The sequence below is a fragment of the Mandrillus leucophaeus genome, unplaced genomic scaffold (genome assembly GCF_000951045.1).
Source record: "Mandrillus leucophaeus isolate KB7577 unplaced genomic scaffold, Mleu.le_1.0 Scaffold447, whole genome shotgun sequence".
Classification (NCBI taxonomy): domain Eukaryota; kingdom Metazoa; phylum Chordata; class Mammalia; order Primates; family Cercopithecidae; genus Mandrillus; species Mandrillus leucophaeus.
Window position 1 is genome coordinate 885,067 of NW_012104776.1, and position 25,098 is coordinate 910,164.

General features: G+C 36.1%; 1 protein-coding gene across 2 annotated transcripts; it reads left to right on the top strand.

Moving 5' to 3' along the window:
• The first annotated feature begins 19,747 nt into the window (after positions 1–19,747).
• Positions 19,748–21,125, top strand: PDHA2 (pyruvate dehydrogenase (lipoamide) alpha 2). 2 transcript variants are annotated; one of them, XM_011994213.1, is made up of 2 exons: positions 19,748–20,319; positions 20,413–21,080. In XM_011994213.1, the coding sequence occupies exons 1-2, from the start codon at positions 19,806–19,808 to the stop codon at positions 20,970–20,972; spliced, it is 1,074 nt and encodes a 357-aa protein (XP_011849603.1). In that variant the 5' UTR covers positions 19,748–19,805; the 3' UTR covers positions 20,973–21,080. The 2 variants fall into 2 exon arrangements, with proteins under 2 accessions (XP_011849603.1, XP_011849602.1); XM_011994212.1 differs by having other exon boundaries at positions 19,748–21,125.
• Positions 21,126–25,098: the final 3,973 nt, after the last annotated feature.

Sequence of the window (25,098 nt, forward strand, 5' to 3'; positions counted from 1 at the left end):
GAGACCAGCCTGGCCAAAAGACTAGCCTGGCCAATATGGTGAAAACCCCATCTCTACTAAAAATACAAAAATTAGCTGGGCATGGTGGCAGGAGCCTGTTATCTCAGCTGTTCGGGAGGCTAAGGCAAGAGAATCGTTTGAACCCAGGAGGCGGAGGTTGCAGTGAGCTGAGATCGCACCATCACACTCCAGCCTGGGCGACAGAGCAAGACTCCAACTCAAAACAAACAAACCAACAACAACAAGAAACACCAAAAAACAAAAAAACACTTCAGTGGCTTACACTAACAACATCTGACTCACCAGCCTCCTCTGCCAATACTTATCCCACTGTCTGGGCTCTAGGCTCAAAGATGTTTTCTCAGCACTTTAATGGGCTATGCTCCTTCCCACCATCTAACATGTTTCCTCTGCTTGAGATACAATTTTTTCCCTCTTCGCTAATCCAATTTTTGCTCCTATTTCAGAATTCCAAGTGAAGTATGAGAATTCTTTTGGATCACCTAGAATAGTGGTTAGCGATTGAGGAAGTTGCCACCACTTAGAAAATGCCTAAGAACATGCAGAAATATTTTTTATTGTAAGAATGACTCCAGGAAAGTGATATTGTCATTGAATGCTCAGCAACCAGGGATGCTAAACTGTCCACAAAGCAAGGTTGATTTTGCACAAAAAATATTTTCTCTCTCAAAATGCAAACAATGATTCCCCCTTGAGAAATAATGATCAAGAGAATAGACCAAGTCCTTTATTAAAAGTTCTAGTAGCTCCCTGATCTCTACTTTTATTGTAATCTTAAAGAAATACTTTTATTAGTTATTTAATATTAGGACTAATAAAATTATTTATTTTATTTTGGCAGAGATCTTTATTCCTGATGTTTCCTTCCATATAAAGAGAATTCAAATTTGCAACGTTCTTCACCTACCCCGTCCCTTTATTCATCCTGAGGGGAAGAACTTACTTGATTTGTAAATTTGGAAAATGTAACCCAGGAATCCCCTTTAGCATACTTAATGTCTTTTTAATGGGCTGCCTGCCATTCCACTCTGCCTTGTGGGAAACTTCACAGTATTACTTGTGTCTTGGTGGGTAAATCTGCCTATTTGTGGGGTAAGATCGGCAAGTGAATTTGACTTTCTCCCTCAACTCCATCTTCCACCAATAATAAATGTGATATTTGACTATCATCTAACATTCCTTTTTAAACTCTCAATTTGTTAGTCCCCCTAGGAAATCTCAACTTTTTTTTAGGCAAGGCCACTTGTTAAAAAATAAATCACAGAGAGAAAAATTTCAGGGAACAAAATAAAAACATCCCAACACTGGCCAACGGGCAGGCACAGGTAGCCTGGCAAGCAGAAATGAGAACACAGTGACCTCAGCAAAGGCACAGTCCTCAACAAAGGTAAGAGAATCAGGCAGACTACGGGCCTCAGCAAAACTGCTGGTTTTTAACCATGTGGATACCTTCAAGGTTCACGATGTTGCAGGCAGAGCTTTTCCTAAATAGGCACAGGTGAAGCAAAGCTTCATGTGTGAGGGAGGCCTAGGTAAGTTGCACTAGGTTGGTTCTCCAAAATTCCATTCTGAATTCAGAGCCAATAAAGAAAATCTGGATTGACATTTTTTAATCTAATGTAGCTCATCATTTGGATCAGGAATGGAAACTACTCAAATAATAGCTGGGTGTGGTTCAAAGTGATTCGGTTACTAGAACTGGGCCTGCAAGTGCTGCTTCTGCTCTGTTGGAACATTCCCAAGAACTTGATGAAAATCAGAAACGGAGAAACGGCAGTCTGCAGAAGCATGGGCCTGTGCAATTGAAGCATCAACAGCAGCTTCAACACAGAAACCTTCAGTTCAGCTCAGAAGGTGGTGTATATGCTATAACAAATATAAGTACAGAATAGAAAACAATTCTTTGGCCACAGCTTTCTTAGTCCTCAGGAATTCTTTAAAGAGAGTCAGCGGCAGAAACAACTGAACACAGGTCTATGGTGCTGATTCACAAGAAATGGTGGCGGCTATGTATAGACAACCCTCACCACAAATTCTGGACCGAATACTGAGAGCAAATAGAAATTAAAAGATTTTGAAATATGCTGATTTGAAAAGAAAAACATACATGTAAGACCACTTGACTGTGTCTATCATCTTTTTTTTTTTTTTTTTTGAGACAGGGTCTTGCTCTGTAGCCCAGGCTGGCATGCATGGCATGATGTTGAATCACTACAGTTTCAAACTCCTGTGCTCAAACTATCCGCCCACCTCAGCCTCCAGAGTAGCTGGGACTATAGATGCACACCACCATACCTGGGTAATTTGCTTTTGTATTGTTTTGGTAGAAACAAGGTCTTTCTATGTTGCCCAGGCTGGTGTTGATCTTCCAGCCTCAAGTGACTATCCTGCCTCAGCCTCCCAAAATGTTGGCATTACAGGTGTGAGCCACTGTGTTCAGCTTCTATCACCATTTTTAAACTTTTTGAGATCTACTCTCTGAGACAGAATATGGTAGACATAGGAAAATCCCACCTGCCCTACTTCCAGCCCCAATATGTCAAATGTATAGTACGAAAATTAAATAGCTAGAAGTGTCTGTCAAGTTAAATTTATAGGTTATGTATTCTGGAAAACTTACTAGTGTTCCGATGAGGCTATGCCCCAGTACTTTTCCCCATTTACTCTCCTTTTCAAAGAGACACTTGAGGTTCTTCTGCATTGTTTGGCCAAAATTGAGGGAAAGGTTTTTCACCTTATCCTCATTTGTTTCATATTTTATTATCAGAGTTTCTGTCTTCTTTCAATCACAAAAACCTCTCATGTGCTGCATGAGAAAGATGACTGGACATAATTTGGGATGAGTGAAATTAGCCCTGGTAACAGAGCAGCTTTAGTGTTAATTTAATTTGTTCTGTGACAAACTGGCAATTAGCTATACTAAAATTCATTCTCTTGTTATTCTATAGTAACTGATTCCCTATTTTATTTATGTGCCTATTGGAAAGACTACACTTCCCAGCTTTCATACCTTTCATGAAGTGTGGCCTTTTCACTAATTGACAATGAAATGTAAGTAGAAAGAGCATTGGGTGATTTCAAGGAAAACTCTGAATATGACTTTCATCTGCATTTTTTTTTTTTTTTTTGTCCTTTTTTGTTCTCCTTCCATCTTGTTCCCTGAGAAGCAGACGTGATGGCTGGAGATCTCGCGACCACCTTTAGGTTTGAAAACAAGGGCTACGTGCGAAGGATAGAGGAGCAGAGACATGATAGGAGCCTGGATTCCTGATGATGTGTTCCTTTTGAGAGAATGGAAGTTTTAATATACAAGCAAGCACTTAAGTGACATTTCTGAAGCTTGCAACAAACCTAACCCTAACTGATAACTTCTAAGTCACTTCAGAGCCTTTTAAGGACAAAAGCTGAGTAAAACTCTGAAGAGTGGCTGGGGAATGGTCTAATAAAGGTAAGATAAAGCTACTTTAATGAAGTTTATTATCTTTTTTTTCTTAAAGGAAAAAGTCACTGTTGATCTGTTGATCATAGATTTGATGGTAAAGCCTGATGAGTTATGCATTCAAGAAAAAAGGAAAACAAAGCAAAAGGAAATAACAACAAAAGAAAACCCATGAGACAATGATTCCTCCCTACTGTAGCCTTGTCCTGCCCCTTGGTGGGCATTCATTAGTCATTCCTAGCCTCTCTGCCCTTCTCCTCATTCCATCCAGGGAAGCAAGGTAAAAAATGGCTTGCTTAGCTCAGCTCCCCACTTCTCTTTTCTTTCTCTTCGGAAAGTTCTGCCTGCAGAAAACCAGAGTCTCCTGCTCCTCCAAGAAGAAACCTTTTCCATGACTGCATTGGAGAGCTGCCTAATTCAGTTAGCAGACCTATTTAACTTGTATATCCTGTAACTTAGTCTTTGTCAATAATTTTGGTGATATTTGCTGTGTCTTCACTTTCTATTCCTTTTCCACATTTCTCAATTAGTTGAGAACTTAGGGAGGGAAAAAGGCTGTTGTTATTTGGGTCTGCTTCGGAAGTGAATATTTGACACAAACTCAAAAGTTTTGAGAATTGAGGCCAGAAGTAAAATTTTAGAGAGTTGGGAGAATAAATATTAAAGAACACAGCCCTGTTCCTCTCCCACTCTGTAAGTACCCAGGCCCCAAACAATCCCAAGTGGAGTGTTTCAGAAACCTGGTAGGACACAGATGCAGACTAAATGGGGTAAGAAAAATTTTGAGAGACTAATAAAGACGCTAGGCTGGGTGCAGTGTCCTGATGTCAGTAACCGAGGGCAGTTACCACTCCTATTCTGCAGAGGCAAGGGAGGGAGTGGTTACAGGAACCTGCCATAGACAATGCTGTGTGGAGAGAATTGTATGCTCAAGAGGAGCTGCCAGCCTTTGGACACCCTGTAGGGAGGAACTTGGGATGTAAGCTCCCTGTGTCCACCTACCAGAGCTCCTTATTGGCCAAACCCAAACAGTAGTCAGAAGGCACTGGAGCCTTCTGATATAGTCCATGCATGTCAGTGGATGGGGGCCAGGGCAGGATGGAGAAAAGGGTGGTGTGGAACTGGAGAGGCAAACAAAAGAGGCCCATCACAGATAACCCCAAAGGAGGGAAGCCTTGAATTGGATACATTTTGCTATTACAATGATTGGCCTTTTTGCATTTTGAAATGAGGCTGTCTTTTAAATACAAGAGATTCAAAAAATGATTAGACTAATTTGACAAATTATCTGTGAGCAGGAAAATAACCAGTCCACAGATTGCGCCCAATGGAGAAAATGAATAAAGTTACATATATGCACCTTATTAAATTCAGTTCGTTCAATGAGATGGATACAAAGGTGTGTGTTGGGGTTTCTCAACTTTGGCACTGTTGATGGTTTGGATTGGATGATATATATATTTTTTGATAGCTAGGTTGTCTTGTACATTGTAGGATGCTTAGCAGTGTATCTAATCTCCACCCACTAGATGCCAATAGCACGCCCCAAGTTGGAATAAATAAGAATGTCTGCAGACATTACCAAATGTCCCTTGGGGAACAAAATCACCTTGAGTTGAGAACCACTGAGTTTTACCCGTCTCCCTGCTCTTAGTAACAAAGATAACTGCTTCCATTCTCCCTTTATATTGCTCTACTTCATTAAACATTCATTTGTTTAGCAGCCAGTCAGTACCAGGAGGCAGATGATAGGGTATTTGGCCCAGCATGGAGGTTTTTACAGCATTTGCAGTGTCTCCTAATATAGGCTTCTTTTTTCTTTTCTTTCTTTTCTTTCCCTTGCTTTTTTCCCTATGAACCATTTCCCAAGCTAGCTTGAGAGAATTAAAAAAATGACCTTCATAGTGAAAAATTTGGCTTTCCAGGCCTAATACTTGGGTAGGTCCACAGTAGTGAAACAGTCCGCATGTTTCTTTCTCTTTTTTGAGGCCCCTACCCCTCAGCTAGGATGCTTAGATTATGATTTAACTGCTCACTGGAAAGCCACAAAGGATTTTCTTGATCGACTGGGAACCGATCCAAAGATGCAAATTTTATTTTATTCTACTTGAGAACAAACAAAGTTCCAGAGACCCATTTTTTTACATGTGTCTAAGGGGATACTTATCACTAACTTCCTAATTAAAATATTCCTAGTTACTAAAATGTACTATTTATAATCCAAAATTAGCAAATCACTTCCTGAAGTCTCTGAATCAGCATTCGAGGTGCACCTGGTGTTCAGTAGTTGATAGTCTTCCTTTCTATCACAAATTACTCTTGGTTTAGCACCATTCTCGTTTCAGTGTATTGTCTCTCGTTGTTTTATTTATTGTCAATTCTATGAAGCCATGTAATTTGCATATTTTTGGCCCCAAATCTTTTATTTTTAAGATTTAAGTATGTATTGCATTTCAACCACAAATTAATGATGTTGAATTACTAAACCAAATGTATATACAGTTCCCCTTCAACATTTGTCCCATATACTTCCTCTTCATTCATAACTGCATGTCAATTCATGCTCTTTTAGTAACGCAAACATATGCAGTAAACTCTCTGTATAAGTGTTGAGCTTATAGGGCATTTAATATAACGCAAAATACTACTGATAAGTTGGTTGTCTTCCTTTGAAAAAAATAAATGATTATTATTTCACATATTGGCTTTCCTAATATTTATTATCTTTGGTTTATTTTTTATTATTTTACCAAGCAGTGCAATTTCACAGGGTAAATAAGAAAAGAGTCTTTTCCTTAACATATTTATTTTTTGAGCTGTTAAATACCTGGATTCCATTATTTTGATCCCTTGAGAACTTTTTTTTTAAACATATGTTCATTCATTTTTGTAACAGATCAATTATTCTCAATAGATCATATGTCTTTTTTAATGCTTCCCTGCCAACATTTTTTATGACCCAATTTTTCCTTTATGCTTGAGGACAGTGATTCTCAGAAAAGTATACCCAATCATTTTTTTCTAATAAATGTTTATAGAATTTACAGAATTTTATAGAATAGTTAAGACACAATGTTTTAACTCATGCAGTATTAGTGTGAACAAAACAGACTGGGTCTTGTATTTGCAAACTGGACTTTGTAGTCTAGTGAGAGAGAAAAATGATAAATAACGCAAGAAAAAAATGCAATCAGTCAGATGGCAAGTGCCAAAATCATTGACAACAGCTTCTTCTTGCATCTGCAGTCACAAGGGTTCTGCTTCTTACACTTTAGATATTATTCATTATTTAATTTAATTTTTGGAAAGTCTGAAGTTAAAATGATACCACCCTGTCTTTGTTATGTTTTTAATAATAAATGATATTGAACTTTTTAAATTGTTTCTTGGCACTTTCTTTTTCTATGAACTACTTATAATTCCTTTGCTACATTTCCTTTTATTATATTTCTTTTTCTTTATTTGTTCTTTGCATTCTAAGGTAATTTACTCTTTGAATCTCATGTATTGCAAGTACTTTTCTTACTTTGTACATTTTCTAGAATTTGGCTACTTAACTTGCTATTTATACCAAAACCAACTATACAGTCATACAAATATTAATTTTAAATAACAACATAAAAATTCTAGAAGAAATAGTGGGCAGTGGATAAGAAAATTGATATAAATTCTGAAAACAATGAAGAAGAAAGAAACTAATAATTTTTGCTAAGTTGCTAGCCATTTGTTCCAACATCATGTGCCAACATCCACATTTCCTCACTAACTTGGTATTATATATTTTTCATATACTAAATTCCTATATCTGTCTATTTTTTGACTCTGAGTCTTTGGTTTCTCACTCCACAAAGAACCAAACTCTTTAATTTATTGTTACTTTTGAAATATTTTAAATATAGATTAGGAAGAAATCCCTCAATAATCTTTTTTGAAACATCTCTAGAAATTCCCCCTTAGTTTTTATACACCAATAACAGACAAACAGGAGCCAAATCATGAGCGAACTCCCATTCACAATCGCTACCAAGAGAATAAAATACCTAGGAATCCAACTTAAAGGGATGTGAAGGACCTCTTCAAGAAGAACTACAAACCACTGCTCAATGAAATGAAAGAGGACACAAACAAATGGAATAACATTCCAAGCTCATGGATAGGAAGAATCAATATCATGAAAATGGCCATGCTATCCAAGGTAATTTATAGATTCAATGCCATCCCCATTAAACTACCAATGATTTTCTTCACAGAATTAAAAAAAAAAAACCTACTTCAAAGTTCATATGGAACCAAAAAAGAGCCCACATTCCCAAGACAATCCTAAGCCAAAAGAACAAAGCTGGAGGCATCACACTACCTGACTTCAAACCATACTACAAGGCTGCAGTAACCAAAACAGCATGGTACTGGTACCAAAACAGATATATAGACCAATGGAACAGAACAGAGGCCTCAGAAATAACATCACACATCTATAACCATTGCATCTTTGACAAAAACAAGAAATGGGGAAAGGATTCCCTATTTAATAAACGGTGCTGGGAAAATTGGCTAGCCATAAGTAGAAAGCTGAAACTGGATCCCTTTCTTTACACCTTATACAAAAATTAATTGAAGATGGATTAAAGACATAAATGTTAGACCTAAAACCATGAAAACCCTAGAAGAAAACATAAGCAATACTATTCAGGACATAGGCATGGGCAAGGACTTCATGTCTAAAACACCAAAGGCAATGGCAACAAAAGCCAAAATTGACAAATGGGATCTAATTAAACTAAAGAGCTTCTGCACAGCAAAAGAAACTACCAGCAGAGTGAACAGGCAACCTACGGAATGGGAGAAAATTTTTGCAATCTACTCATCTGACAAAGGGCTAATATCCAGAATCTACAAAGAATTTAAACAAATTTACAAGAAAAAATCAAACCACCCCATCAAAAAGTGGGCAAAGGATATGAACAGACACTTTTCAAAAGAAGACATTTATGCAGTCAACAGACACATGAAAAAATGCTCATCATCACTGGTCATCGGAGAAATGCAAAACAAGACCACAATGAGATACCATCTCACACCAGTTAGAATGGCAATCATTAAAAAGTCAGGAAACCACAGGTGCTGGAGAGGATGTGGAGAAATTAGAACACCTTTATACTGTTGGTGGGAGTGTAAACTAGTCAAACCACTGTGGAAGACAGTGTGGCAATTCCTGAAGGATCTAGAACTAGAAATACAATTTGACCCAGCTATCCCATTACTGGGTATATACCCAAAGGATTATAAATCATGCTACTATAGAGATACATGCACACGTATGTTTATTGTGGCACTATTTAGAAGAGCAAAGACATGGAACCAACCCAAATGTCCATCAATGATAGACTGGATTAAGAAAATGTGGCACATATACACCATGGAATATAATGCAATCATAAAAAAGGATGAGTTCATGTCCTTTATAGGGACGTGGATGAAGCTGGAAACCATCATTCTGAGCAAACTATTGCAAGGACAGAAAACCAAACACTGCATGTTCTCACTCATAGGTGGGAATTGAACAATGAGAACACTTGGACACAGGGCAGGGAACATCACACACAGGGGCCTGTTGTGGGGTAGGGGGAGGGGAGAGTGATAGCATTAGGAGAAACACCTAATGTAAATGACAAGTTAATAGGTGCAGCAAACCAACACGGCATGGCACATGTATACATATGTAACAAACCTGCATGCTGTGCACATGTACCCTAGAACTCAAAGCATAATTAAAAAAAAAAAAAGTAAAAAAAAGAAATTCTCCCTTGGTTATTTTTTATAACAACTTTACTGCTATTTTTCTAATTATTCCCCCCCTCATTCCTTCATCATATTATTTTTAGATAATATTAATTTCAGAAGAACACAGCTAAAATAATGTTTTTATACCTGTAAAACAGATGTGTTTTTTAATTTTTCATATCTTGTATGTTCCTTAGTTGAAATTTTATGTTTCTTCATATAGGAACATTTCTCACTAAACATTTTCTAAGCTCTCGTTATTTTTGTTAATATTATAAAATGAATCATTTCTCCCTTTGTATTCTCACCTGAGTATTTTTATATGTAAATCTATTATGTTCTGTGTGCTTATTCCATGATTAACATTTATTTTGTTTTTGCAAAAATTGTTTAACACTCATGTGTTTTCCAAGGTTAGCTTTTTAGGAGGATATGATTTCCAAGTATTAATGTGTTTCTTCTACTCCCAAACCAACAATTCACAGAATTCACCACCCACACTGTGAGAACTGAGTCACCCCTGGGCAACCAAAGAAAAACTAGAAATAATTAGACAGAAGGAGCAAGATACATAAAGTTTCCCAGTTGCAGTGAATAGATCAACAATAGGCTGGCCTGAAAAGAGTGGTTTGTTGGGGGACGGGAGATGTTGGACATGTAAGTGAGAGAGAAAGGAGGAGTTCATCAGTACTGGGGATTGGACAGACCACTTCTGGGTTTTGTCCATCCTTTCAGCTGTTCCACCTAAAAGAGGCTAGTGCCTTATCTAGATGGCAAATTTAGGAAGTAAAAATGGAATGCTCGGCTCAGGTCCTCTCTCTTCCTCTTGAGAATTAGCTTCCCATGCATGGCAGTACTTCCTCTCTGCTCTCCCCACTCACTGATTCTACCCTCCTGGTCAAGCATTGCCTGTAACCAAGTAGGTGAGTCCACTTAATCTTGGGTTAGCAAACGGATTCTGCTTTCACACTAAGCTGTTCTTGAATGGAAATTACAGAAATCAGATGATATTTTGTCTTTCACTTGTGAATCCTTTACCTTATATGTCAGTTTTTTTTTAGAGCCTAGGCAAAAAGTGGAATCTGACTGAGCCTCTCATAGATCTGCAAAAGAATTCAATGCTCCTGAGGGCAGAGAACCAGACTACAACCATTAAGAGTGAGAACTCTGGACCCAAACTAAATTGATTCACAGTCTGGCTACAGTATTTACAGGTCTGTCATGTGGGCTAAGTTAAATGTTTCAATAAACTACATTTTAACATAAAAGTGTGCTTCTGAGAATTAAATTAGATAACCAATGATAAAGTTTAGCACAGTAGTATATGCTAAGCAATCAATAAAAGGTAGTGATTATTATTATAACACATGAGACTATTGCTCCACAGTGCTATCAGGCCTTTATTATAGATTTCCTCTTTTGCCTCTAATTGATGCTGTGACATTGTGGTCTCCTTGGTTGGTCTTAAGCTGTGCCACAGGAGGGAAAATCATTCCTTACATGAATAGAAGTGTTCTTCTCATTCTTTCCAAGGCCCTTCTAGCTAGTAGTGATAGGCAGAAGGCAGGAGCACAATCGACAAGGAAAGAAATCACATCAAAAGAATGCTATGATTATAGCCTAAACATCTCAAAAGAAGACATAGTTGGAATATGTATTGTTCTAAACTTATGCCACAGATACCCTAAAGGTAAGTTGAATGTGGCCAGAAATTGAATTATCAGTTATTTTTTCCCTGCATACTATGGAAGAAACTTGCATCTGTGGTCATCATCAATAAAGCACAGTAACAACCTTTGAGAAGTTCATAAGTGACAGAATGTATATGATAGCATCATGTGTAATGATGTAACCAGAATAAATTAGGGGGCTACGGAGTCAAGACAATCTAAATGGCTTCAGGGTAAACAGGACATTGCTCCACAATGTCATCACCACTGCTTGTGGTTAAATAACAGGTACTACCTCTTTCTTGAGGAAGTAGACATGAAATGAGATAGAAATGGTGCATTGGCAATAAAAAACAGGAAGAGATGGTTCTTAGGCATGAACAAAAATAGACTGTTCCTGTTGATATTATCAAGAATCTTCACAAGCTCTAATTAGACCACAAATGAATGTGTTACCTCTTTTCTATTCATTATTCTAAATAATCTTCAATAAATCACTATACCCTATATGGACTCATGAATTTTCTAATACAGCTTGAAGCTCCACAAAAATATTTTTTTCCAGTGCCCCACACACCTAGGGGTGGCCTTGAATGCCAACATATTAAGTCAAAAAAAAAGATGTGATATGACTATTTTCATGATTCTTGAAAATATATTTGATAAGTTTTAACACATTTGCTTAAAATGTAGTAAAAAGTCAAATGTAGAATATTTCATTGACAAAGTGTTTCAGTCTTAGAACTAATCATTGATGAAACATTAGGAACTTTGGAGTTAGACAGATCTGAAGTCCAGTTTCCATCACTTGAGTCCAGTTTCTATCACTTGCTGGCTTTTAGTTCCTAAAAATACTGACTATTAAAGCATTTGCTTTCTTATCAGTAACAATAAGAAAGTCAATCTTATCTGTCATTGGACTGTTGTGACAGTTTAAGTAAAATATTGCTTGCAATACACTTAGCAAAGTGACTGGAACATAGGAAGTAAATAAATAATTGTCTATTAAAATCACCATCACCCAAGCTGAGAAACAACTTAACAGTATATAGTATATTCTTAAGGAAACCACACGATGTCAGTGTATATAATTCTGAGTAAGCTAAAAGATGCATATTCTTGGATGACAAAACTAAACATTGTAAAGACAGAATTCTCTTCACTTTATTTTACATGTTTAATTCTAATCCAAATTCCAAATTATTTTTTAATGTAATAAAATTACTCTGGTCTTCATAGGAAATATTATACAGGCTATAAAATCTTAGAAGATTTTTTTAAAAATATAATGAGAAAGGGTTTGGACTGTCAAATATATAATTACACGGTGCTATAATAATCAGAACTTAGAAGTGCTCCCATAAGAATCAACTAACAGATAATAAAACTAACGAACTCAGAAACAAAAGTTTTAGCTTATGAAGATGTAGACCTAGATATAGATACAAAGTGAGCATTCCAAAACAATAAAGATATGGACTACTCAGTACCTGAAAGTGAGAAGAATTGAGCAGACAAAATAAAACTGTAATCTCTGTATTATCCAATAACTCCAGATGTCTCAAAGACTAAAATCTTTCAAAAGAAAACAATATTTTTAAGTACATGATTGTGTGCAAATAAAACCATAAAGGAGAAGAGTGATATATTGAACAAATTCAATGTTTTGTGTTAAAATATTACAAAGTGAATCTTAAAAATCAGTACTTTCACTAACAGTGCCTGGCACATGGTAGAAATTCAGTAATAATACAAGTGTTCAGTCATAGGGGGACATTTTAGAGTGTTATGGTAAACTCATGTAATATAGATTTTTTGTAACCATTAAAATGATCTTTGAAATGGCTTTTGATAGTTTTGAAAATAATTATAATATGATGCTAGGAAAAAATTCAAGATATATAAAACATATAACCTTGATTGTATTAGAAATAAAAAGATAAACATAAATCAAAAGTTAATAGCAGATAACTTTTGGTGATTTAATTTTTCCGTCTTTATGCTTTTCTGTATTTATAATGTAGAATTTTTAAAGACACTATAATCAAAAAATATATATTTATTAAGTTTATAAACCAGAAATAGGTCTCTAATGATGAGAAACTTAAGATGAACAGATATTTTTTATTTAAATGGGGAGAAGAGAGAAAATATTTCTTTTTGGAAATTTTCAAGTTTAAATAGCTACAGGGCTTTAACATACTTTTTCTGGTAGACTAGAGAGAATGAAGGAAGTTAATGTTGAAAATATAGTTGGCATCTCCTTACTGATGAGAATTAAACCAATAAATCACATGAGTCCCTTTGGGTAATCATTTAAGCTGGCAAGAATAAAGCATATATCATTAAACTTTAGACCCCCACTTACTTTTTGGGTGGAGGTTGAAATGAAGTCTGGGGTATAAGCAGCATAAAAAAGATTTTAATTTTTAAGTTGGGAAAAGGCAATATCCACGGAGAAACACTAATGTAGTGAAGAGTTTCAAAGAGTGATAGCACTGAAATTGTCATTAAATTTAACCAAGTCCTTGATGTGAGAAATTTCAGTTCATTGTTGACGACACAGATTGCAGAAGCATATGGAAGCAATTAGAAGAAAGTAAATGGAGACTGTGGGTGCAGGCTGCATATTTGTGGAGCTTGACTAGATAAAAGGAATAATATAGGATGAGATCTAAAAGAGGCAATGAGGACTCTGATATCTTCTTTCAGAGCTGAGGAAATCTGAGCATGAAAGAAAGCCAAAGAAGATGACAAAATTGATGATTCTCTGGTGGGGGTGTGGGAGTGGGGTGAACAGGAGAACAGTATCTCATTATGAAGGAATAGCAAGTTCTGTAGCAAAGGCTGAGGAGTTAGATTTCCAGATAAGAATATGATTCCTCTTCTGCTGAGATTAGCAGGAAGGAAGTTCTGATAGATGTAAAAATTCTTCAGGAGACAGGCAGCTGGGGCAGGGGAGCCGTGTAGGGCATGCATAGAAGAAGCAATGGATCAGAACAGAAGAGTCTGACTCTCTGTGAATCAGATGCATGAGCTGAGGACATGCCCAGTGTTTACTGGGCTTACTACCTTTGCTGAGTTCATTTCTGCTCTGATCAGTGTCAGGATCCATTGCAGTCCGTATGACTTTTCATATAATATAGAAAAGTTCCATATTATATGAAATTCCATGTTACATGAAACTTGGAAAATCCCTTGCAAAAGTTGTAATGCATTCTTACAAATAGATGGTGATTTTTATCATGAAATGAAGTGGGAAGAGGGCTAGATGAAAGTATAGAAAAGTTAAAAGCTTTTGGAGAAATACACCATAAATTTCAGTGGGATATTCAGGGTTCAGAAGAATGGAAGCAGCATGACCAGCTGGTAGCCCTGACAGGATCTTGTTAAATTCCTAATGAACCCCAATAATCTTGCTGTCTGATTATGATGCTTTGATGAGTGCTTAATATGTTTAAGCTTAAAAGCTCTTCTTGGACGCTATCTTCATCTACCATTGGGCCTCTAAATTGAAATTGTCTCTAAGACTCCCCCATAATGGCCTTTTAGATTTAGTGTTGGGTACTATGGAAATATCCTAGAATCTAAATGCACAGTGGGTCCGTGGGAACAGAAAGATTCTCATGCATGAGAAGCTCCATAAAATTACTACAGCATTGTCTTAGGTTGCTTGGAGAAATTGCATTCATATTCATAACGTATTGTATAATTATGAGATCCTGATTTTCATATTTCCCAGTGTGCCTTTTCAGCTCTGCTGTATAACCAAATTAAAGGAGACTACACAACTTTACAAAATTAGAGTGTTCTGTTTTGTATGTTGCTGTTTGACAGTACTTTATTTTTAATTTGTTCATCATTGATCCTAATAAAGACAAACTGTCATTGTAACCATTGCCTGGAATGCAATACATTTGTTTTATTGCATCTATAACAGCTGCTTATGTGTCCCTCCCTCTGTCTTTCAGTGATGATTTTTCCTTTTCTCTAGGCAGTGCCAGGAAATCTGGAAGAGCTCACAACACAACACCTACATATAAACTGGATTAAACAGAGGAAAATTTAATTGTATGTTATCGTTGTACTTCTACTACTTAATACAGAAATGGGATACATAAAAGAAAGGCACTTCGTGCATACATGATGAATAAATGAAGAATAAATATTTTACTTTTTAAAATTAGCTTTGTATTTACCTAATTCCTTGGCCTCAGTTTCTTCTTCTAGAAATTGGGAATGAGATACTAAACTATATGAGGGTCAAATGAGCAGACTGTATTTCCTGGAGATACAAACTTTGTTAACTTTTTATCTCTAAGAAAGAGATGCAAGTCTATTCTATCACATACCTGGGAAATATTTATGATGTTGTTTTAAGTCTCAAATTAATGCTTGTAATAACCAAAAAATTCACTCTCATTATTTAAAAAATATTATTTGCCAAGAAAAAAGTGCTTATATGTCTGACCATATTCAAATGTATCTCCTATGAATCTATGTGGACAGAATCTATACAGGTCTAAGTTTAGGATGTAATAGATAACACTGTGCTGAAGCTTAGACATAAGATAGGGCAAAGAAAACTGAAGATGTGGTCAACGGTAGGTTCTTAAAGTGGGGTGCATGATTGGCAATCTTCCTCAAAGTCTGTTTCTCTTAAGATTTGTCAGTGCTGGTCAAATGTGCTGCTCAAACTTCCTTCTAGGAGGCAGCAGTGCCCTCAATTTTTGCCAATATTCCTTCCTCTCTCTTTAAATCTCCTTCAGTGACTTAGGTCTTCTTCAAAGAGGCAAAGTCAAAGGAAATATTCTTACTAATTTTATTACATGGGCATACTGATATTAGAAACAGTTAATATTCCACCAAAAGTCATTAGAAGGGTTGTGGGAGGGCATATATAAAGAAAACATAACATGGTACAATTAAGAGAAAACTAATGTATTAAAACCACCGCACAGAGGAGAGAAGCCCTCATTGCAATACTGAATATACATCATTCATTTTGGCTAGCATATTTTGTGTATACTTTATTACTAGTATAATAAAATCCAGGTTACTGGGGTAAATGTGTTTATTTACAGAATAAAAATTTGAGACATGGGGTTTTAAGTATGTGAGAATTAAAATCTGCTAAAGAAAAGATTTGCCCAAGAAATGTAAAGATTTTTGGAGAACATGCAAATAGATTTAAATTTGACTTGGACTTTCTTAAAATTGCTGTGATTTGTCAGGAACGTTTATTGAATTAATGGTTTTTCTTTTGAATGGGGATTGTGGTTTTACAAAACAACTCAAAATACTGAGCAGAAACCAGTTCAAAACTCTTGACTCATGTTGTAGTCCTCTACTGGTTGAGACACTAGACTGTAGTAAATCTTGACAACAGAGTTTATACATAAAATTTTATTAACATGTTCGGAAAGTTTTATTTTACAGTTTTGCATCATGATCTCTTTTACCATATGCGTTAGACCCTCACAAACTCTTGAAATAGTGGATTTCGTACTAGGAGTATGATGACTCAGATGACTCTGGTCATCTATCAGGATAAAGATGGTACTCCATCTGTTACTACTAAAAATTAACCCACAACGTCTTCCTTTTTCTCACACCATCATTATCTGGGTAGGATGAGAAGCACTTCTACTTTACCTCTCATTTCCAATGAGGTCTTCTCTTTGAATTAATGTATCCTGGATTTTTATTTTAATCACATTTCAAATATGGTACGATTATGCAAGAAAAAATATTGTTTGCCCAAGCCTCTGAAGTGTTCTGGAAGAGCTTTGCTTATTGTAATATTAAAGAGAAACTTCGCTTGTCATTATTTTTCAAAATATATGGTACTGACATTGTGTCTTTTCTCCAAGGGAGATAAAGTAATACACTAAATGGGAAAAATTATTCTCAGAGTTATATACATAACTCATAATTTTTGCACCAAGTTCTTACTCATCACTCTTAATTGGCAAATCCTAGAGCTATGAAAAAAAAAATACACTGCCACTAATCATATAATGAGATCTGATATTGGTGATCTAGAAAATATTCACTCTTTAACAGTTTTCTTCACTTAACATTTGGTGAAAAAGTGCAATAATTACTAAAGAAATGTAAATATCCTTCAAACATGCTCATTGTTCTTTTTTTTCACATTTCCTTGTCTCTTATTTAAAAACTATGTGTTATTGATGCAATGGGAGTGACACTTTTAAGATAAATTCAGAAATGCCCCTGTAAGATCAACCATTAGACATGAAATGTGAAATTCTGTCACACTGGCATGAATGACTGCTACTATAATCACTTGCTCTTCTTTTATAGGGTTTTTTTAAATTAAATGTAAAGTCTGCCATTGGCCTTATAAAAGTGCTCACCTGTTTTCCTTTAATTTCAAGTAGATTAAAAGTGAGATTTGGTGTTAATTAAAATCTTAGAATTTATGGGGATTCTAATTGCAAACAACGTTTCAGTGATGAGTACTTAGATGACTTCTTAGTTCTGTTTGGTAATCAACATGGTATTGAACAAGCACAGGACAAAAAATAAATCATTTGAAGAAAAGAACAGCATCATTGGCTCTATGAATCCTATCTAGCTGGGGGGCATGTAAGAGGAGAAACTCAACAGCTCAGGATAAACGTGTACCCTGATGTCTGGAAATTTCATTATTTCTTTGAAATTGTAGATGGATTTGGAAGGATAGCAATAAGAGTCAAAAAGTCATTATCAAGATTAATCAGTTTAATTGAAATGCTTTGACACTGTTTGATTTCAGAAGTCTATTTTTAAGTTGAATTTAGGATATATAGGGTAACTGATGACCAAGAGGTCCATGGGAGTTTCACATTTTATTATTTACTAACTAGAGCCTGTTGAGAATTTTTTTTTTAAAGGACATCTTCTGTGGGAACCCATAGTACTGATATTTTCCAATTAGCATCTTTGCATGTTCTCTTCTGCCATGAGTCGGGTTTAGGCTTGACACACTGGGCTTTTAAGGGGAGCTCTATCTTTGCAGTCCAGGCTACATGTGACAAGATTAAATTGGCACACTTTGCTGTACAGCTCTTGTGTTTCTGGCAGCACTGGCCTGGCTGATACCTCTGAGAGAAGGCTCAGCTGTCACTCACTGACCCATTAACACTACCGTTCCTTCCTGCAGTGTCATTTTTCTCATTCTTATGGAGATAATGCTCCCTGGAGATCTCCAATACCTGGAGGAATGAAAGAGAACAGCACAGACAGACAGACTATCAAAGAGGAAGCAAACAACACAGCAAGACCATGAATTCCAACAGTTGAATTTTAACTGAGTGAAAGGATGAGGCCTATTATGATGGCTGGGTTCAGAAGGTGGGGAGAGGATCAAGTTTTAAGAGTTATCTTAACTTTTTAACAAGCGATTTTCTCTTTTCTTCCTGAATATTAAAAGAAGTGCCCAAAATAACACCTGCAACTAGATATAGAGAAGGCAGCTGCTTTGAACATGTAATAGGGAAATTTGAGTAAGAATTTATCATTTGCAAATAGGCAATGGATATAAAACTGAGCATGCATTAAGGTGAATGGCTTAATATTCTAAATAGAACAGGATCCCTAGTTAGAGTTGGCTTATTGGGGCACAAAATCGCCTTCCTGGTAAAAGCACAAAAACAGAGAAGTGATATGTGATCTTTGTAGCCCTTGGTCTAAGGCTTCTCTTCTCTTGTGATTGAACGGTTTCAAGTGGCATAAGCAAACTCCGTTGCTCTCTTGTAGTCCAAACCATGTATTGTCTGGTGGGTCACTTTATAAGAAGTTACACTTTCTAATGGTTACCACATAAAAAGGCACTATAAGAACACATTTCTAGATTTCCTGGACTAAGGCTGGTCCAGTTTGATTGAAATGAAAGCAAAATAAATAAATACCACCTGAAAGTCTATGGAAACCTGCTAAAGACATCTTTGTAGAAAATCAAAAAGGTAAAAAAAAAAGGAAATAAAAGGGAGAACAAAAGTGAAGTAGTCAGAAAACAGGGATAAAACTAGGTAAAACAGGGATTCAGAATTATTAAAAAGAGTAAGGAAAAGTGGAATATCACAAACTACAAACTGTTTACCACAATCTGCACCTCAACCCTCTCTCCCTGCTTCCAATTTTCCCACACGGAAGTTTATTACTGGACTTAAATTGTTATTCTCAGGCTTAGGTTTGTATACATCCTCCCTGCCCACTTCAAGTGTCACAGGTGCTAGACGCCATTAGGATAAATGTGGCATATTATTTGACAGTACTGACTTTTCTTTAAAAGGGGTTTTTGTTAGTGCGTATGCTTGTTTTGCTTTTAAAGTTAATTAAGCTACAAATAACTTACAGCTTTGTTGTTACCTTAAAATACATATGACACATTATGGAGCAGGATAAATATTCATACCTATTTTAAAGATCGAAAACAAGACATTAAAGAAATATTGGTAGGAAGAAATAACTTTGGACTAACTCTCAGAACTCTTGTGTGCCTTAGGGACCGAGTTTGTTCCTTTCTTCTATTTGATACGCTTCGGGGGAAAGCTTGAGATGCACTGCTCCAGGATTTAACAGGGAAAAGGCACTCAGATTATTGAGGTTCAGCAATGATGGCGGCTAATTAGGATGCCCTGTAGTTCGCCCAAGTCCTCCAGAAAAGGAAACCACTTTTAGTCTTCATTTTACAGCTGGCAGGTATTGTACAAATCAGTCAGCTCAGGCTGCGTGGCCCATGTCCCAGTGCTGTGCAGGACTTGCCTCTGTCTCCCGTGTGCACTGCCCCGATGACGCGAGCACCGGAAGGAGACGCGGAGCCGAGGCCAGGCCTTCCTGCGGTCGTTACGGGACACCGCCGCCATCCACAGCACTCCGTGAAGAAAATGCTGGCCGCCTTCATCTCCCGTGTGTTGAGGCGAGTTGCCCAGAAGTCAGCTCGCAGAGTGCTGGTGGCATCCCGTAACTCCTCAAATGACGCTACATTTGAAATTGAGAAATGTGATCTTCACCTGTTGGAGGAGGGTCCCCCCGTCACTACAGTGCTCACTAGGGCGGAGGGGCTTAAATACTACAGGATGATGCTGACTGTTCGCCGCATGGAATTGAAGGCAGATCAGTTGTACAAACAGAAATTCATTCGTGGTTTCTGTCACCTGTGCGATGGTCAGGAAGCTTGCTGCGTGGGCCTTGAGGCTGGAATAAACCCCTCGGATCACCTCATCACATCCTATAGGGCTCATGGTATGTGCTATACTCGGGGACTTTCTGTCCGATCCATTCTCACAGAGCTGACGGGAAGAAGAGGAGGTTGTGCTAAAGGAAAAGGAGGATCGATGCATATGTATACCAAGAACTTCTACGGGGGCAATGGCATCGTCGGCGCGCAGGGCCCCCTGGGCGCTGGCATTGCTCTGGCCTGTAAATATAAGGGAAACAATGAGATCTGTTTGACTTTATATGGGGATGGCGCTGCGAATCAGGGGCAGATAGCCGAAGCTTTCAATATGGCAGCTTTATGGAAATTACCTTGTGTTTTCATCTGTGAGAATAACCTATATGCAATGGGAACATCTGCTGACAGAGCAGCAGCCAGCACTGATTACTACAAGAGGGGCAATTTTATCCCTGGGCTAAAAGTCGATGGAATGGATGTTCTATGTGTTCGTGAGGCAACAAAATTTGCAGCTGACTACTGTAGGTCTGGAAAGGGGCCCATACTGATGGAGCTGCAGACCTACCGTTATCATGGACACAGTATGAGTGATCCTGGAGTCAGTTATCGTACACGAGAAGAAATTCAGGAAGTAAGAAGTAAGAGGGATCCTATAATGATTCTCCAAGATAGAATGGTAAACAGCAAGCTGGCCACTGTGGAAGAATTAAAGGAAATTGGGACTGAGGTGAAGAAAGAAATTGATGATGCTGCCCAGTTTGCTACCAGTGATCCTGAGCCACGTCTGGAAGAATTAGGCCATCACGTCTACAGCAGTGATTCATCTTTTGAAGTTCGTGGTGCAAATCCATGGATCAAGTTTAAGTCCGTCAGTTAAAGGGAGGCTAAGTGTGAATTTATCATCAGTCTCTCAATGGAATGTTCATGGTCAAATTTAAGAAACTGTGTTCTCAACTCAAGGAGGAATAAAACTCATAAAACAAAAGCCTTGTAAGCATTTATTTAAAGAGATTATTAAAAGAGATTGAAAGGCATACATTCAATAAAAGTGATATTATATTATACTGTATATTTTTGCATTAAAAGATACTATATAGGTAAAAATTCAGTGTGAATATCTTGAAGATTATTTTGAACTTATATAAATCTAAAATAGGAAAAGCAGATTATTTAACTTCCCAAACTATTAGTCATAACATTTCCATTTGATTTAACTTTATACTATTTTAATACGCTCTCTTCTTTAAAAGAAAGATAGTTGTTTCCTGCTTTCCCTGCCATGGATTTCTATGTAGAACCTCCATCCTGAGGTAAGGAGATTATTTCAAGCTACTCAGGACACCTATGGATATGTAACCATTTACTTGAATTAGGTAATAACAAATACAGTTTAGTGTAACAGTGTGCACATGTGGTGCTGAAGCTTGTTAACACTGACCATTTTTCCAACAATATGTGATATTTAACAGGGCAGGGGAGGAAGAATAAGGGTTTTTTTTTTTCATATTATTGTATCTTGTTACAATATTTTTAGTCTTTTAACCTTTAAGGAAAAATATAACAAAAATTAAAATCTAAGAGAAAAACAGCATTCCGCTTTAATCTTTAAGTTACAGCTACTCTTATTTTGCATTCCACTTATGCTCTTATATATTCTAAAATTTAATGGGCCATTCTGGTGAATTTCAGACTGAAAAATAAACAGAGATGGTGATTCAAAGGAGTTAAGCAGAGGAGGTGACATTAATAAAAAGTTGAAAGTAAAATCTACTTTGCTTCTTATTAGCTGTTAACTATGTGTTACTAATCACTACATGATCAAGTATTTAGTATCTTTTAATACAACAGAACATTCACAGATAACTTTTTCCAAAGGAACACACAACGTGTCTTTTCTACAGTCAATTATCCATGTCAATTATCAAGTCATGATTTGGTGAAAGTAGTTTTACTTGGTTATATTTGACTACTTAAAATCCTACTGAGCTTGGTGCTTGGTATATGTTATTTTTCTGAGATAGACTAAAACCAGAAATGATAATTTGCCTGTGATTTAAGAATAATAGGTGGAACATACCAAAACAGTCAAAGGTTAACCCTTTTTCTTTACTGTACAGCATCTACTTCTACAAATAGAATCTAGATTCTAAGAAATAAGAAAACCAAAAGCTCAGAGGCCTGTGAGAAGATGAACATATGTACGTGTATGTACAGACTTAATCTCCGTATCTTCTCCCAAACAAGTTTAAACAAGATAGCCTAACATTCTGAATTCAGAAAGCAAAGAAAAACATTGTTTTGCTTATATGTAAGTGATATTACTAGCTAACACGTTTTGATTAGAATGCTGCAGCTGTTCATAGGTACTTGGATTGGATTCCTACAATTAAAAACAAAAAAAGATTTTTCATATGACATGCAGAATAAGAAGTACATTCTTCTAATGATAAATAATTCTTTTTATTTTTACATACTGATATTTTCACATATTTGCAAGTGGAAGATAAGCTGCTCAATTAAGGCTATTTTACATATGCAATATTCAGAAATAACTTTTAAAGTTTTTTAATAGATTCTTTTGATGCCAGCAAAAATTAAGATACAAATAATTGATTAGAAATGAAACCATCCCTAAATCAAGATACATAGATATTGTACTTCACTTCAGGGAGATAATCCAAATTTTGTTATTAGAGGAATAAAGCATGTTTGTCACAACACAATATATGTTATAAAATTCCATTAAAGAAGGGGGTTGTCAATGTTTTCTATATTAAAAAATGTTCAGATTTCTTGCATACATTGAGTAATTATAATCATATCACTGATTACACACAATTCTGTAATCATGCAAAACAAAAAAAAGCAACCAAAAAATTCAAACATGTTGTTTTCAATTAAGTCAAGATTTATCGCCTGACTAATAATAGCAAAAACTTATCAAGCTGTAAACCAGAGAGGTGTAGAAATCTAGCAATTGGATTCTATTTCTTGTCTATAGTACTGGGTTACTCAATCTGTCTTATCCTCAAGTTAAAATACCTACTAAATTATGATAGTCATAGTAAGAATTTCACTGCTGCAGCAAAGCTAGAGTTTCTGAGAAAAGGAAGAGTTCTTAATTTCTTAATCTTTATGATGTGTTATAATTATAAAATATCATGTAGTATGTGTGGAATGGAATAAGAAAGGAGGTTAGAAAGATTTATAAAGGGTATACTAGATTAGAATTACGTTTTTTTTAAAAAAATAATAGATATGTCTTCCCATCCAGTGTACAAAAACCAGAGCATATTGTTATGAAAATTTAACTTGAAATTTTGTAAAAGCTACATTTTAAAAACTGAAATATAATTTTATATAATGGAAATATAATTTTTACATATGCAATATACAGAAATAATTTTTAAAGTTTCACCCTTCTAAAAGTGTACAAGTCAATGATTTTAGTACGTACACAAGTCTATGCTATCATCACCACTGTCTAATTCTGGAATATTTTTATCATTCCCATTTTCATCAATCCTATTTCCCCTGGAAACTACTAATCTACTTTTTGTCTCTAGATTTGCCTATGCTGGACATTTCATGTAAGCCATACAATATGTTGGTCCTATATGACTGGCTGCTATCCCTTAGCTTAACGTTTTCATGTTTCATCCATGCTGTAGCATGTATCAGTACTTTATTCTTTTTTGTGGCTGAATAACATTCCATTTTATTTATCCATAAGTTATTAAAGATTTAGAATTTTTTCTACTTTTTGACTATTATGAATAGTGTTCCTGAGAATAAATTCAATCACAAAGACAATAAAAATTTTAAATGTATTGGCTAATGCAAAAAACAATATCCCTTACGATGCAATCCCTTTCGATTATAAACAAATAATGATAAAGAAAAGTGTTAAAATACTTTAAGCCTGAATATTTATCAACTTATATAACCTATTGCTCCAGTTGGATTTAGAATTACAATTTTAGACTTGTGTAAAATTTGAGAAAAATGTACAGATGTACCACATGCCATGCACTCAATTTCCCTTTTATTAATATTTTATATTAGTGTGTGGCAAGGAAAGAGTAAATTCAGCAGGCTTGAGTTACTCAAAACCTGCACATTTAAGGAAAGATCTCTTTTCATACTCCTGGGAGATAATCTCTGAACCCTTGGAATATTCTACCTGATACGAATGTTTCTGTGAGCCGCAGGCCTTGGGCCATACTATGCCAATATGACCAGATTAGTTTATCTTAATGATGTGTCCCTCTTTTACTCCACTGAGAAGATATACCTGGAAACTTCTGTCTGCTTTCTCTTGAACTTCCATTCATGTGTCTGTTTCCTTTCCTGACTTTAATTTGTATCCTTTCACTGTAAGAAACCATAACTACAAGAGAAAAACAATCCAGTTTTTTAATTACACAGAAGAAGCTATATATAAAAGAGGAGGTCCAGAGATATTAAGTGGCTAATTCAGATTCACATAGTAAATGATAGTGATAGCTATTGTATCAGTCCATTCTCATGCTGCTATAAGGACATACCCAAGACTGGGTAATTTATAAAGGAAAGTTTAGTTGACTTAGAGTTCAGTAAGTTTGAGGCAGCCTTGGGAAACTTAATGATCATGGCAGAAGGAAGCAAACACATCCTTCTTCACAAGGTGTCAAGAAAAAGAATGAGAGCAGAGTGAAGGGGGAAGTCCCTTATAAAACCATCAGATCCCCTGAGAACTTACTCACTATCATGAGAATAGCATGGGGGAAACTGCCCCCATGATTCAATTACTTTCCACCAGGTCCATCCCATGACATATGGGGATTATGGGAACTACCACTGAAGATGAGATTTGGGTGGGGACACAGCCAAACCATATCAGCTACTAATCATAGCCACTATTCTATTTTACTAAACTGTTTTTGCATACAAGACACTATGCTTCGTATTTTGTATAGATTATCCCACTTGATGTTTACAATATCCACATGATATAGGCATTA

Coding starts and splice junctions, on each gene's coding strand:
- PDHA2 (XM_011994212.1), top strand. CDS start 19,806: ATGCTGGCCGCCTTCATCTCCCGTGTGTTGAGGCGAGTTGCCCAGAAG.